At 40.1% G+C, this 12,995-nt stretch overlaps 1 protein-coding gene across 1 annotated transcript; it reads right to left on the reverse strand.

The window, feature by feature from the left end:
- Positions 1-280: 280 nt before the first annotated feature.
- FBL (fibrillarin) lies at positions 281-12,726 on the reverse strand. The gene is made up of 9 exons (XM_083369366.1): positions 11,738-12,726; positions 11,518-11,580; positions 9,037-9,219; positions 4,743-4,837; positions 3,491-3,661; positions 2,428-2,560; positions 1,644-1,756; positions 1,314-1,459; positions 281-477 (listed from the first exon to the last, which is right to left on the reverse strand). Exons 1-9 carry the CDS (start codon positions 11,745-11,747, stop codon positions 444-446), a joined length of 948 nt encoding a protein of 315 aa, XP_083225492.1. The 5' UTR covers positions 11,748-12,726; the 3' UTR covers positions 281-443.
- Between the last annotated feature and the right edge of the window lie 269 nt (positions 12,727-12,995).

Consider the following 12,995-nt stretch of genomic DNA (forward strand, 5'->3'; position numbering starts at 1 on the left):
GCAAAAATAAAACAAATCTGAAAATGGTCAAAAATCAAAATGGAAATAAATCACCTTAACATCTGACAGGCAACACTGTATACACATTTCACTTAATCTACTTTAACATTGTTTTAGGACGGGAGGTGTTTTAATACTTCACGTATACAGTTATTTTAAAATGGTGCAGATACTAGGCAGTCAGCACAGTTAATGGATGAAAGAGTTGGGCTAGAGTTCCTTGATTAAGTCTGATTTAAGTTTTCCAAGTCTTGCCTCACCCTCAAGACTACAAACAATCTGTATTACTTATTTTAATAAAAAATGTACACATTTCAGAATGCCTCGGAACATAGATGCAGTACAGCATCTTAGATTGCTGAGTCCCAGGCAGTAGCAAGAATCCTGACATAAAAAGAAGTAAGAAAAGTCCTTTTGCCCCTATTGCAACGGGCACCAACTATTTATGTGTTTTGCTTCTTCGGCTTAGGCGGCGGCCTGTAAGAGAAGGAAGATTAGATTATTAATTTTTTACATTTATAAACAAAATAGGGGAGAATCTGCTACCTGAATTGGAAATAAGCAGGGACACCTCAATCCTTTGTACATGCCAAAACGATCCAATGTACAATTCAATATTTTCAGGCTTTGCCTACAGAACTTTTTAATAGAGTCTTCATTCATAAAAATATCTATCTGCATTCCAAAGTTTTATACAGACTCAAGAGGTAATCTCTGAACAACAAGAAAGGCTCTATCTCAGCATCAGACTTTGCTATAGCTGCAAACAAAAACTCAAGAGATATAACGGCAACAGTAGGCTGGTTTTCCAGGAGATAGTGAGCCCCACCCCCAAAAAATTTTTTAAAAATGCCCAAGCTTATCTCAAGTTTGAATGATTAGTAGGCCAGGACATGTCCCTGATTCACCCAATGTCGCAGGTTCAAGAATAACCGCATGTACTCTATGCCGAGTCCCAGATTAAGCCTTTTTGACATCATCCAATGAAAAGGAGAAATGCAACTGACGAAAAAAGGCACTTGGAGAGATATTTTTCTTCAATCCACACTAGATACTAGATTAGATGGACAAGAAATGCTATTATTGGGGATAAGGTTGATATAGGGCTTACAGGTTTGAAGGTTAAATGAGATAATGGATATTTTGAATGATTCTGGATAAGCAAGGGCATTGTAGCTGCTATTGCTGAAGGGTGGATAATGATGGAAGAAAAGATCATATTTTACTGAGGATTAAATACTACTGTCCCAAATCTCAGGAAGCACACAGAATTCCATCAGCGGCCTCTGGTTTTATACCTGTATATACCATACCTGTATATGCCAACCACCACAGCATGATCTCGCTCATAGGGCTCCAAAGTCAGTTGTTCCTGGGGTTTCATGTTTTCCTGCTGCATTTTCTTTACTTCTGATGCAAAGACTGCCTCCGGGGCCGCTGTTGAATCAATACAGTTGGCCTGGAAGACAGGGGAACGTATAAGCATAACAAATCCTCAACTCCAACTAGATTAGGGGACACTTTACCACTTCCATCTAATACAGGAATACAAAGCAGTGATCATTAACAATGATCATACCATTCCCCTATTTGGCCCAACATTATACAGCCAGAAAATACAACAATCAAGATTAAAGCCTTACTTTGATGGAGATAACAAAATGACCACTGTTCTTCAAAAAGTTGTGTGCATTTAAGGCAACAATACGTGACTGATCAGGCTGAGCCACATCTGCAAAAATGACATCCACCATGCCTGCAAAGAGAAAGTGTATATCGGAACATCTACTGACTGTATGCAAAGCCTTTAATTAATTTATATTTATATTACGATTAATATGTAATCATATACCTTATAATTAATCTAGCTCAGTATTTCTCAGCCTTGGCAACTTTACAATCTCAGAACTTCCAACTCTCAGAATTCCCAAGACAGCATGCTACTGAGGGTTAGAAGAACTGATCACGCCCATGCAGGTTGGGGAAATTGTAGGTCAACCTTGAAAAGTGTAAGCAATTTAAGCTAAATGGATGCCAATGACAGAATTTTATTTATCTGCAAAACATAGCTTGGGCACTTAACATTCTGGAACACCTTATTCTAAGGAAAAACAGGACTTGAAGATTCCTACTGCTTTCTTATATTCTTTAAATTCTGCTAATCCTTTGTTCAAGGAGTAAGATAGAGCAGGGGTGGGCAACTAAAATAGTTTAACGACGTGTGGACTTCAACTCCCAGAACGATGGCTCAGGAATTCTGGAAGTTGGAATCCACAGGTCAGTTTCCGTAGTTGCTCCATCTTCCCACCCCACCCCCACCCCGGAATAGAGGAAGAAAGCAATAAGACAGGGACTCCCCTCTAAGAAGCTCTTAAATTAGCACACATGGGTCTCTTTGGGCAGGAATCATAGCTTTACATCTCTTACCAATCAACATGCGATATTTGTGTGGATGTCGTGCATCCTCAATGACAGGAATGATGTTGGTCCGTTTTTTTGCTACATTGATGAGATCACGACCTGAGCGATGGGAAAACTCCACAGCATACACAAGCCCTTCCTATTTAACCAGAAACAGGAAGGAAGGAGAATCGGTGCCTTGCTTCGCTACATCTACATCTACATCCATACACACACACACACACACACACATATGGAGGCCAACAGACAAAATATTCATATCTTGGGGAGTGCTGTTAAATGAAACTATTTAAAAAATTAATTATTTGGAAGAGTAATGATCAATCCCATGCGAGTAATCCTTCCCTGTGTTGCTTCCCTTGATTTTTCTTTAGCTAGGTATTATTGTAATAGAGAGGCATGCCTCAACCTCACAATTATATTTATTTAATAGTTTTTTATCCTGCCTTTACAGCATTACTTTGTAACTCAAGGCAGCAAACATATCTAATATTCCCGCTCTATTTTCCCCACAACTTTACGAGGTGAATTGGATCAAGAGAGAGGGACTGGCCCAAAGTCACCCAGCCAGCTTTCATGGTTTCTAGATCAGTACCTTAAAGCAGGGTCTCCAACCGTGGCAACTTTAAGGTTGGTGGACTTCAACTCCCAGAATTCCCCAGCCAGCCATGCTGGCTGGGGAATTCTGGAAGTTGAAGTCCACCAGTCTTAAAAGTTGCCTAGGTTGGTGACCCCTGCCTTAAAGCACTACACCAAACTGGCCTTCCATGGTGGATCCCCAATTGGGAACCATTTCTCCTCTTCCCTTTCCTCTGATATGCAGCTGAGCAAGAGATTGTCTCCCCTCAACCAGAAATCTAAAAATGAGGTCCAATGCAACTTTCAACTGGCCACTGAGGCCAGTCAAAATCCATGGAAATGCAATAAGGCTTAGATAAATTGTTTTGCCTAATGATTCAATAGGAATTAACTGCAATACAGTTGTTGTTGCAGCAGCAGCAGCTTATGGCAAGGATAAGGCATTTATTCAGGTTACAGTCGCAATCTTGGCTTCTGAGCAGTTTCTTACCGATCCCACTATATCAGAGACATGAGACACCGTTGTTCCTGATGCTGCTCCCAAGTATAACACTTTTGCTCCCGGTTTGATATGAATCTGATCAATGCCTCCAAGGATGGCAGCAGCCAACTTGGAACGAAAGGGGTTCCAGGCACGGTATTCCACTTTTGTTTCACCCTCCTGGAGTTGAAAAGCAAAGCATCCTGGATTGAGAAAGCCTTCATAAAATGAAAGAATCCTTGGAACACGCTTCTAGCTTAACTATGGTAGTTCTCAACTTATGATCACAACTGAGAGCAGAATTTCCATTACAAGGCAAGGTGATTAAGCAGTTGTGTCTGATTTTACATCCTTTTTTGCCAGTTAACCAAATCACTACAGTTGTTGAGGGAATTGTGCAGCTGTTAAACAAATCTGGCTTCCATCATTTATTTTGCTTGCTGGTTGGGAAGGAAGGAAAGAAGGAAGGAAGCTGGCTGGGAAGGTCATAAATGATGATCACATGATCTTGGGATGCTGCAACTGTTGTAAATACATGCTGGTTACCAAGCAATCATAATTTTGGTCACGTGACTTTAGGGATGCTGCAACAGACATAAGTGCGAGGACCAGTTGTAAATCACTTTTCTCAGTGCCACTGTAACTTCTGTCGCTAAACAAATGGTTGTAAATCAAGGACTACATACATTCCCAAATGCACTTACAGACAATCCTACAACTAGTCTAGTGAAAAGGACTAGGGGAGACATGATAGTAGTGTTTCAATATTTGAGGAGCTGTCACAAAAAAGAGGGGGTCAACCTATTTACCAAAATACCAGGAGGTAAGACAAGAAATAACAGATGGAAACTCAACAAGGAGAGAAGCAACCTGGAACTAAGGAGAAAATTCGTATCAATTAAAACGACCAGTGGAACGGTTTGCCCTCAGAAGTAGCGGGTGATCCATCACTGGAGGCTTTTAAGAAGAGACTGGACAGCTACTTGTCTGGAATGTTATAGGGTCTTCTGCTTGAGGAGAGGGGGGTTGGACTACAACAGGAGTCCGCAACCCCTGTGACCTATTCACAACTGGGCCACGGACTGGTGCACATGCTTGCAGCTCAACTTGTGCAAGCAGCGGGCCCATCTGTCGCTCGTGCGAGTTGCGCAGATGCAGCCTCGTTCCCCAAGGTCACTTCCAATTCTCTTAGTCTATGTTTCCTCTTTCTTGTAGGTGTTCTATTGTTTTGTAATTTTCCAAAGAATTCCCTGATACTCACCTCTACAGATATTCTCTTCTCTCCATATACAGATTCTCCAGGTACCAGATTTAGTGTGACTAATGCATCTTCTTTTCCTCTGCAGATGAAGACACCTAAGTATGGTATACAAAAGATTCATTCATATAGTAGTCATAGATATTTAAATGTTCCAGGCCTTGGTTTCTAGTCAACATTCTAAGATCACAGTTTGTAGAATATGACACAGAGGGAGGAAATATAGTTGCTATTTCCCCATCCTTCAGTTATTCACAGGCAATTCTTCTTCCAAAAAAAAGGACCAGTGGTATACAAATAAAACCCTAATCATGGATCCATAACATAGCCCCAATAGTTGGTTATTCAGAAACAACTCTTATTCGGTTCAACTAGGTTTATTCTCAGAAAAGCAAGCATAAGACTACAGTTGTCATATCAGACAAACAGCAAGGGTACCTTGTGCCTATTTCAGCCTGCTGCTGCCACTTTCTAAGTTTGTCAAGAAGCCAAATGGAAATTTCAAATAACAGAATAGGAAAAACAACCAACTCTTTAAAACATGTCTATGTCAACAGCTCGTGAACTCTCTTTCCAAGAATTCGTAATATACGTACTATGCAGCTTGTGTTTATTTGTATTCCGAGTAACGCATTAAGCTTATTATAGCTTGGAATTTAAACACTCATGCAGTAGCCATTGGTAACAAGGGATTACACACAGGCACATGCATGGAATTTTATACAGGCAAACGAGCCGGCTGGCAGAGGCGAAATGGGGGAGCATTCTCTCCCCTCAATACTTGGCACGAAAACTAAACTGGATGAAACCCTGTCTCTCGTGCTCAACATTGAGAGGGACAGAGCGAATAACTTTAAAGGGCTTATTTACAACAGTGACAACTAGAATATTTCCAGATTTAGCAGGTTCTTTTCAAGATCTTATTAGATGTATTATTTTCCAGTGGGGAAGGAAAGACAAAATAAATAAATACATGCATACATGCATGCATACATACATACATACATACATACATACATATGAATGATAGATTGATAGATATATTTAATGTTATTAAAATGAACGTTCTAAGTTAAAGCATTTTATTTTATTAAAAGACCACTATAAGGAAAATATGAGTCAAATTAGGCTGTATCTGGACATGTGACTTCTTTTCAATCAAGTAGCCCAATCTAGTTGGAGCTAATCAAGGGATTAATGCACAATGAGATGCTAGAATTAGGCCTTAGCATTTGAAAAACACATTTCACAAATATGCATTTTTCCCATGTAAAAACAGGTAGTTGATGTACAACAGTTCACTTACTGTTTGAATTACGCCACTGAAAAAAATGTCATATGACCGTTTTTTACACTTATGATTGTTACAGCATCCCCATGGCCACATGATCAAAATTCAGAAACTTGGCAATTGACACATATTTATGACGTTGGTGTCCCAGGATCATGTGATCACCTTTCACCACCTTCTGATAAGCAAAGTAATGGGGAAGCCAGATTTACTTAACAACCATGTTACTAATTTAACAACTGCAGTGATTCACTTAACAACTGTGGCAAGAAAGTTCATTAAATTGGGCAAAATTCATTTAACAAATATTTCATTTAGCAACCAGAAATTTTGGGCTCAACTGTGGTCATAAGCAAAGGACTATGTGTAGAATAAAAACTCAGGCTTTCCAGCACTCTACAAAATCATGTACTTGCAAAGATTCTAAGCATTTATTAGGGAAATAACATAAGACTTTCCTTCCTTGGAAACAAATGAGTGTTCAGAAGATGGTCTTTTAAAAAATGGTTTAAAGGAGATGTGTAGCGGAGGCAGCCTTGCTCACCACCAGCACACTCTAGCAAACTACTGTGAGCAAATGGCCTTTGGGTTCAAAACAAAACAGCTTTCCATCCATAAACCAATATGCTACAATTGACACAACCTTGTTATTCATCAACTAGCTAAAGCCATCTATTCTGGCCATAATTTCGGTCACAGCCAGCAAGGTATTACTGGAGAAGAGCCATGTTAGTCTATGGCGCCCCCCCAAGTGTGTGTGTGTGTGTGTGTGTGTGTGTGTGTGTGTGTGTGTATGTATGTATGTGTATCCAGAATCTGAATCTGGTATTAGTAATACCTTTTCTGATTAACACATTTTATTCAAAGATTCAGGTAGTCCTCAACTTACAACAGTTCATTTAGTGACTGTTCAAAGTTACAACGGCACTGAAAAATGTGACTTATGACCATTTTTTTCAAAGTTAAGACCTTTGCACTATCCCCAGGTTCATGTGATCAAAATTCAGATGCTCGGCAATTGGTTCATATGTACGACCGTTACTGTGTTCCAAGGCCATGTGATCCCCTTTTGCGACCTTTGGACAAGCAAAGTCAATTCATTTAACAACCGAGTTACTAACTTACCAACTGCAACGGTTCATTTAACAACTGTGGCAAGAAAGGTTATAAAATGGGGCAAAACTCACTTAATAGATGTCTCACTTAACAACATAAATGTTGGGTTCAATTATGGCCATAAGTTGAAGACTGCCTGTATAAGCTTTCATGAGTTGTATAGAGTTCTTTATTAAGAGGTATAAGCTAATATGAGTATTTTTTGAGTTGGCCTTGACACCTGGTGACTACCCTGGACAAATCCCTGCAGCTTTCTTGGCAAGATCTTTCAGAAATGTTTTGCCATTGCCCCATTACTAGGGCTAAAAGTGAACGTCTGACTCAATGTCACCCAGTTGCCTAAAGTGGGACTAGAATTCACAGCTTTCCACAGCTTTAAGCCTGTTGCCTTAACCATTAAACCAAACTAGCTCTCCATTGAGAGTATAAAGCAGTGTAATTTGCTGAATGTTGTCTGCTTGTGTTCAAAAATGTATGCTGCCCTTTAAAACACAAAGCGGTTTGTAGTACTTTAAAATTACGTATGTGAATATTTTGGACATAACATTGTTACTATGTCCCGAAAGAGAGCAAGAGGAAAATAACTCAAACACAGCCAATATTTTGACAATTAAGGGCACATCTAACGTTATTTGAGGCAGTCAGAGCTTTACAGGAAATAATTTCACGATGCAAAATGGTGATGCCAGAATTTTTGAAGGGAGTAATTCTTAGATTTGAGGAAGGAAATTTTTTTCTTTTAAAAACACTGTTAAGTCTGGTTTACGATTTATTTCTTTTCCTACTTGTATACTGCCAAATCAATACAGACCCGCGGTGGTTTACAAAATAGTCAATAGAAAACATCTATACATGGTTAAAATGTCCACAGTAAGTACCAATCAAATTAAAAATAACCAATTGCTAATCAAGTTTGCAATACAACAATAATGAAAAATGAACACTATTAACAAAACCAAGTATTAAAATGAAATACCAAACCATTTGATCAATATAAATGTATTCAAAGAAAAAGAAAGACAAATTATGCACCATATGTTTTTCAGCAGAGTTCCATCATATGTATCTCCCACTCTGCTAGAAGGAATGGAAGAATTCTAATTACATAAACTATGATGCCAAGCTGACTAAAATAGATTTTAACCAACTATTTCAGAAGGCTGGAGACGCCACTGAGAAATAGTACCTTCTGCTTATCATCTTCCTTATTTGGAGAAAGTAAAGTTTAACACTAGCTATCCTCCAGGAAAATCATACTGGAAGGGCCAATTCAAATAGAAGAGGTGGTCCTGAAGATAGATTTCAAACCACAGAGTGTTTTAGGCCAAAACCATACTTCAAAGTGCCCCTAGAAACCAATTGGTAACTAATGTAGGGCTCACATAATAAGGTGAGGGGGGTCTATTAATGCTAACATCTGTTAATGCCAATCATTTTCCCCCCAGTCCCATGAAACCACATACAGGGGTGTCAAACTGCCGGCCCGCAGGTTAGATGCATCATGCAGAAGCCACACCCACCCCATTGCCGGCAATGGCAAAACCGTCCTGATACGTTGTGCGACGTCACACGACGTCGCGGGTTTGACAAGTCTGCTCTATAACCAAGAAGCATCAAGGACATAAGTCAACATTGTGAAAATTTACAGGGCAGTTTCCTAGTTTTTCTCGCTTCAAATCAACAAGAAATTGTATTGAGAGTTTTCAACAGCTATTCACGCTGCCGAAAAAGAGCTTCTGGAATTGCATTCTCTGTGGAGCTCCAGGCTGCCTGTGCCTTTTCTACATCTATGGCATTATTCCTCCATCAACCTTTTAGCAGAGAAAGCTAAAAAAATAAAATTATATCCTTACATTTGAGCCAACATATGATATATTCGGCAAGTCTTACCTTCGTGCCTGTGGGGTTCTATAGTCACCTTTCTGCCTCCTTTGAAGCCACCCCGTCCTCCTCGTCCACCACCACCTCGTCCACCACCTCCTCGTCCACCTCGGAAGCTACCACCTCCTCCTCTTCCACCTCGGAATCCTCCACCACCTCCTCGTCCACCTCCAGGTGGTTTAAATCCACCTCCTATGAACAATGAGGGGGAACAGATGGCATAAACAGCACCTGGTCAGTATTAAACAACATCCCAAAAATTGACCGCAAGATAAAACCTGTACAGCCAAAGTTTGAGATTGATGATATTAGCTCAACACTTATCCCCAATGTGTTCCCCTCAGAACACAAGTTCTGTGAAAAGGAGACTTTTTTCACAGTGTACTTCCAACCTAGCTTTCCTCATAAAAATCAAGATTACATGCTCAGCAATGTCTTATCATTTCTCTTGAAAAGAAACCCATGGTAACTAAACAGAAAAGATCCAAACTTAGTATAACCCAATAAGATTTGGACCTTTATTTGTTCCACTGATAAATACAGATTTGAACCAGGGCCTGCAGGACCACAATTTTAAAAACAAAACAAAACAATTTTCAGAGAAACATCTTTCAAGTTTCGCTGTTTGCTTGCAGATGTTTCATTAGCCAACCAGGTAACGTCAGAAGGAAACTAATCTGGCAGCAAACAACCAAGCTCAGAGAGCACTAAGAAGTCCACAGTTCAACCCCAAGCCACAGATACTCTTTTCTATTAACACCTTTAAAGCAAATTTAAGTAAGAACCATAAACCTTACTCATTTTGACAAGCAACATAATAGGTAAAAGCCTACAGATAATCCTCACTTAATGGATCCCCTGTCTAGCAACTCTTTGAAGTTACAATGGTGCTGAAAACATAACTTTACAATCTCGTCCTTGCATGTATGTCCTTTGCAGAGTCCTATTGTATGTTTTATAGCTGTCTTCTGACAAGCAGAATCAGTAGACTAAAATATCAAGTATTAGTTACCCTATGTTTCAAATAACTATTGCTGGTCCCAATTATGATCTTTAAGCAAGGACTATCTGTATACAATTATTGTTACAACTATTTGCAACAGCTATCTAGTAATCAATGTCATTTTATAACCCATTAATTCTTCAGCATATTGCTCCATTAGTGATGACTAGTTTAGAAACCTACATTAGATTCAAAAACAGAGCAGGCAAAGTATGCTCTAAGTAACAGAAATGTCTACCATAATTATATCTGTTGATGTGGTAATGGCATCACAACATCTTATCGTGGTGATGGTGGTTCAGGCACCACAGTAGCAAGGGCCAAGGTGTAATCTCAGGAAAAAGTTAATACATCAGATGTACATTAGTCACATATTGACCAAACTATTAACAGAAAATGCAACTAAGCGTAATTTTGAAGTTAAAAAAAACACACAATTATTATGACTTCAGCTCACCAAAATGGCAATGATAAAGAGGAATCCATGAAGCAGTGAATGTGAGATTTTGGCAGTTTCTCCTATGATCTTATTTCTATTTTGCTTTGAAGGTTGTTTTAGATTTAATTGTTTGCTTTACTGTATGCCACTCAAAAAGTCATGTTAGTGAAATGGGGGGGGAGTATATAATTTTGATAAATAAAATCTACCAGTTCCTTTGGTGTCCCCTACTTTAATGGTATGTGGGAACGACTTTGGGAGACAGGAGAGAGCCGCAGCTTAGATAATGGCCTGATAGACGAAACTCGAGTCCGAAAGAGGAAGAATGGAGGAAGCATCACAGAAAAGACCCTCCCTCGTTTTCAGGAGAGCAAAATGAGGACATGGGGGAGCAACAAAGATGATTAGGGGACTGGAGACTAAAACATATAAGGAACGGCTGCTGGAATTGGGTATGTCTAGTTTAATAAAGAGAAGGGCGAGGGGGAACATGATAGCAGTGTTCCAATATTTCAGGGGCTGCCCCAAAGAAGAGGGAGTCAAGCTATTCTCCAAAGCATCTGAGGGCAGGACAAGAAGCAACGGATGGAAACTAATCAAGGAGAGAAGCAACCTAGAACTAAGGAGAAATTTCCTGACAGTTAGAACAATTAACCAGTGGAACAACCTGCCTCCAGAAGCGGTGAATGCTCCAACACTGGAAGTTTTTAAGAAGAGACTGCCCAGCCATTTGTCTGAAATGGTATAGGGTTTCCTGCCTGAGCAGGGGGTTGGACTAGATGACCTCCAAGGTCCCTTCCAACTTTATTATTATTATTACTTTCAGACTTACAAGACTGATGTTAGCTTTCCGAGATAGTCCACGCCAAGAAACACAACCGGAATTTTAGAGACTTTTACTGGAAGCTTCCACTGTCAGAAATCTTAAAGGTTGACAACATCACCCACCCCCCATTCCCTGCAATCGAGATCAGGTGCCGGTGGAATAGCAAGGCGCCATTCCAAGCCAATACTGAGATGGGGAGAGAGGGGGAAAAGAGTAACCAACCTCGGCCTCCTCGGAAGCCTCCACGTCCTCCACGGTCCCCACGTCCTCCGCGAGAGTTAAAACCTGCAGGCAGAGAGGCAGAGAATCCGAATCAGAAATGGTCACAGCAACCACGTGCCCCAATCCCTCCGTTCCCACCAGCTGGGCCCTGTAGTCGCCACACACAAGCGCCACAAATAAACTCGACCGCGCCGAAAAGGTTTCCTCACACGCGCCTTACCGGGCCGCATGTTTGGAGAGAGAGAGCACGCCAGGCACCTCCTACCCCACGCGCCTAAAATTCCAGGACCGGAAATCCAAGTGCGCAGGTCTTCTGCGTCATACGCCGCGCGTCGCACAGGAACTACGCAAGGATTTTGCGCGCATGCGCGGGCGCGCCCCGGGCTTTCTGGGGAATGCAGTTTGCTGCAGTGATTTTTTTCTTTTCTTTTCTTTTTTTTTGGCTCGCGGTCTCTATCGCTTCTTTCCTTTAGATTTAAAACGATTTCTTCCCCCCCCCCTTCTTTCCCCCTCCCCCAGCGATGGCTGGATTAAGAGAGGAGCTGCTGATCCCTGTGGAACTACTTAGATGGCGCTAAAGGCATTTTATTGCGGAAGGAGGAATAGGAAATGGCGACCTTAAAGTCCTGGCTGGCTAGGAAAACCATCCTTCTCTTGTCAGTTGAAATGCATTAAGAGAACAAAAATGTAATTTATTGCCTTTCCAGACACCTGAGATCACAATTAGGATTGTCACCTGATCCAATAAAATTTGGTCAATCGTTTCAAGAATTTGTATTGGAAGATTTTGGGAAAAAAAGGTTCCGAAGCAAAAAGAAAAGGGCTTTTATGTTGCCGCTGGCTTTGCTTTGAAGAGATGGTTGGGGTTTGTTTTTTTTCGGTTGCACGGAATGAATGGGGCTTGTCAACTGCAGTTTGTAATAATCTTTTGCTTTAAAGGGCGATGTACAGCGCTTCTGGCTTCTCAATTCAACCAGAAACACTTTTAGCAAATCAAATTGTCCCACGATGTAATCTGTGTATTTACTTAGAAGTATATACCTGCAAATTCTACAAGATTTAATATATTTATTCTTAAAAATGTAATTTTAGGTTACAAATGTTTGCATGGTTGGCTGGAAGTAATCTTTAATTAATATTTGTAATGGAATAAAGATGAACAGCCAATCAATTTAACATTATGGCTGAAACATGTATATATTATCTCTGAGCAAAATGCCTTTGTTTCATTCCTGAATAAACACATGTAGCTCATACCTGCCTCTAGCCCTGTTTTGAATATCTCTGTATTCCTATAATTTTAGATATGAATTGTACTTGCTTGAGGTCTAAACATATAAGAGATTCACCTTAGTGAGCTTCACTGAATTATTTTTTTCTCGCTAGGAAGAAAAATATTATCAGGAAAATGTTTTAACTACTGAATCAAAGATTTTCCAGAAAGTATTTTTGATCATTAACAGTTGAGACTTTTAACA

The sequence above is a fragment of the Vipera ursinii genome (assembly GCF_947247035.1).
Source record: "Vipera ursinii genome assembly, chromosome: 9".
Lineage (NCBI taxonomy): Eukaryota > Metazoa > Chordata > Lepidosauria > Squamata > Viperidae > Vipera > Vipera ursinii.

What these genes read in the sequence shown, in the direction of transcription:
- FBL (XM_083369366.1), bottom strand. An exon ending in AGGCTTCCGAGGAGGCCGAG is followed by an intron (nt 9,220 to 11,517) that starts GTTGGTTACTCT and finishes CATTGTTCATAG; the next exon opens with GAGGTGGATTTAAACCACCT. An exon ending in AGAAGAGAATATCTGTAGAG is followed by an intron (nt 3,662 to 4,742) that starts GTGAGTATCAGG and finishes TTTCAACTCCAG; the next exon opens with GAGGGTGAAACAAAAGTGGA.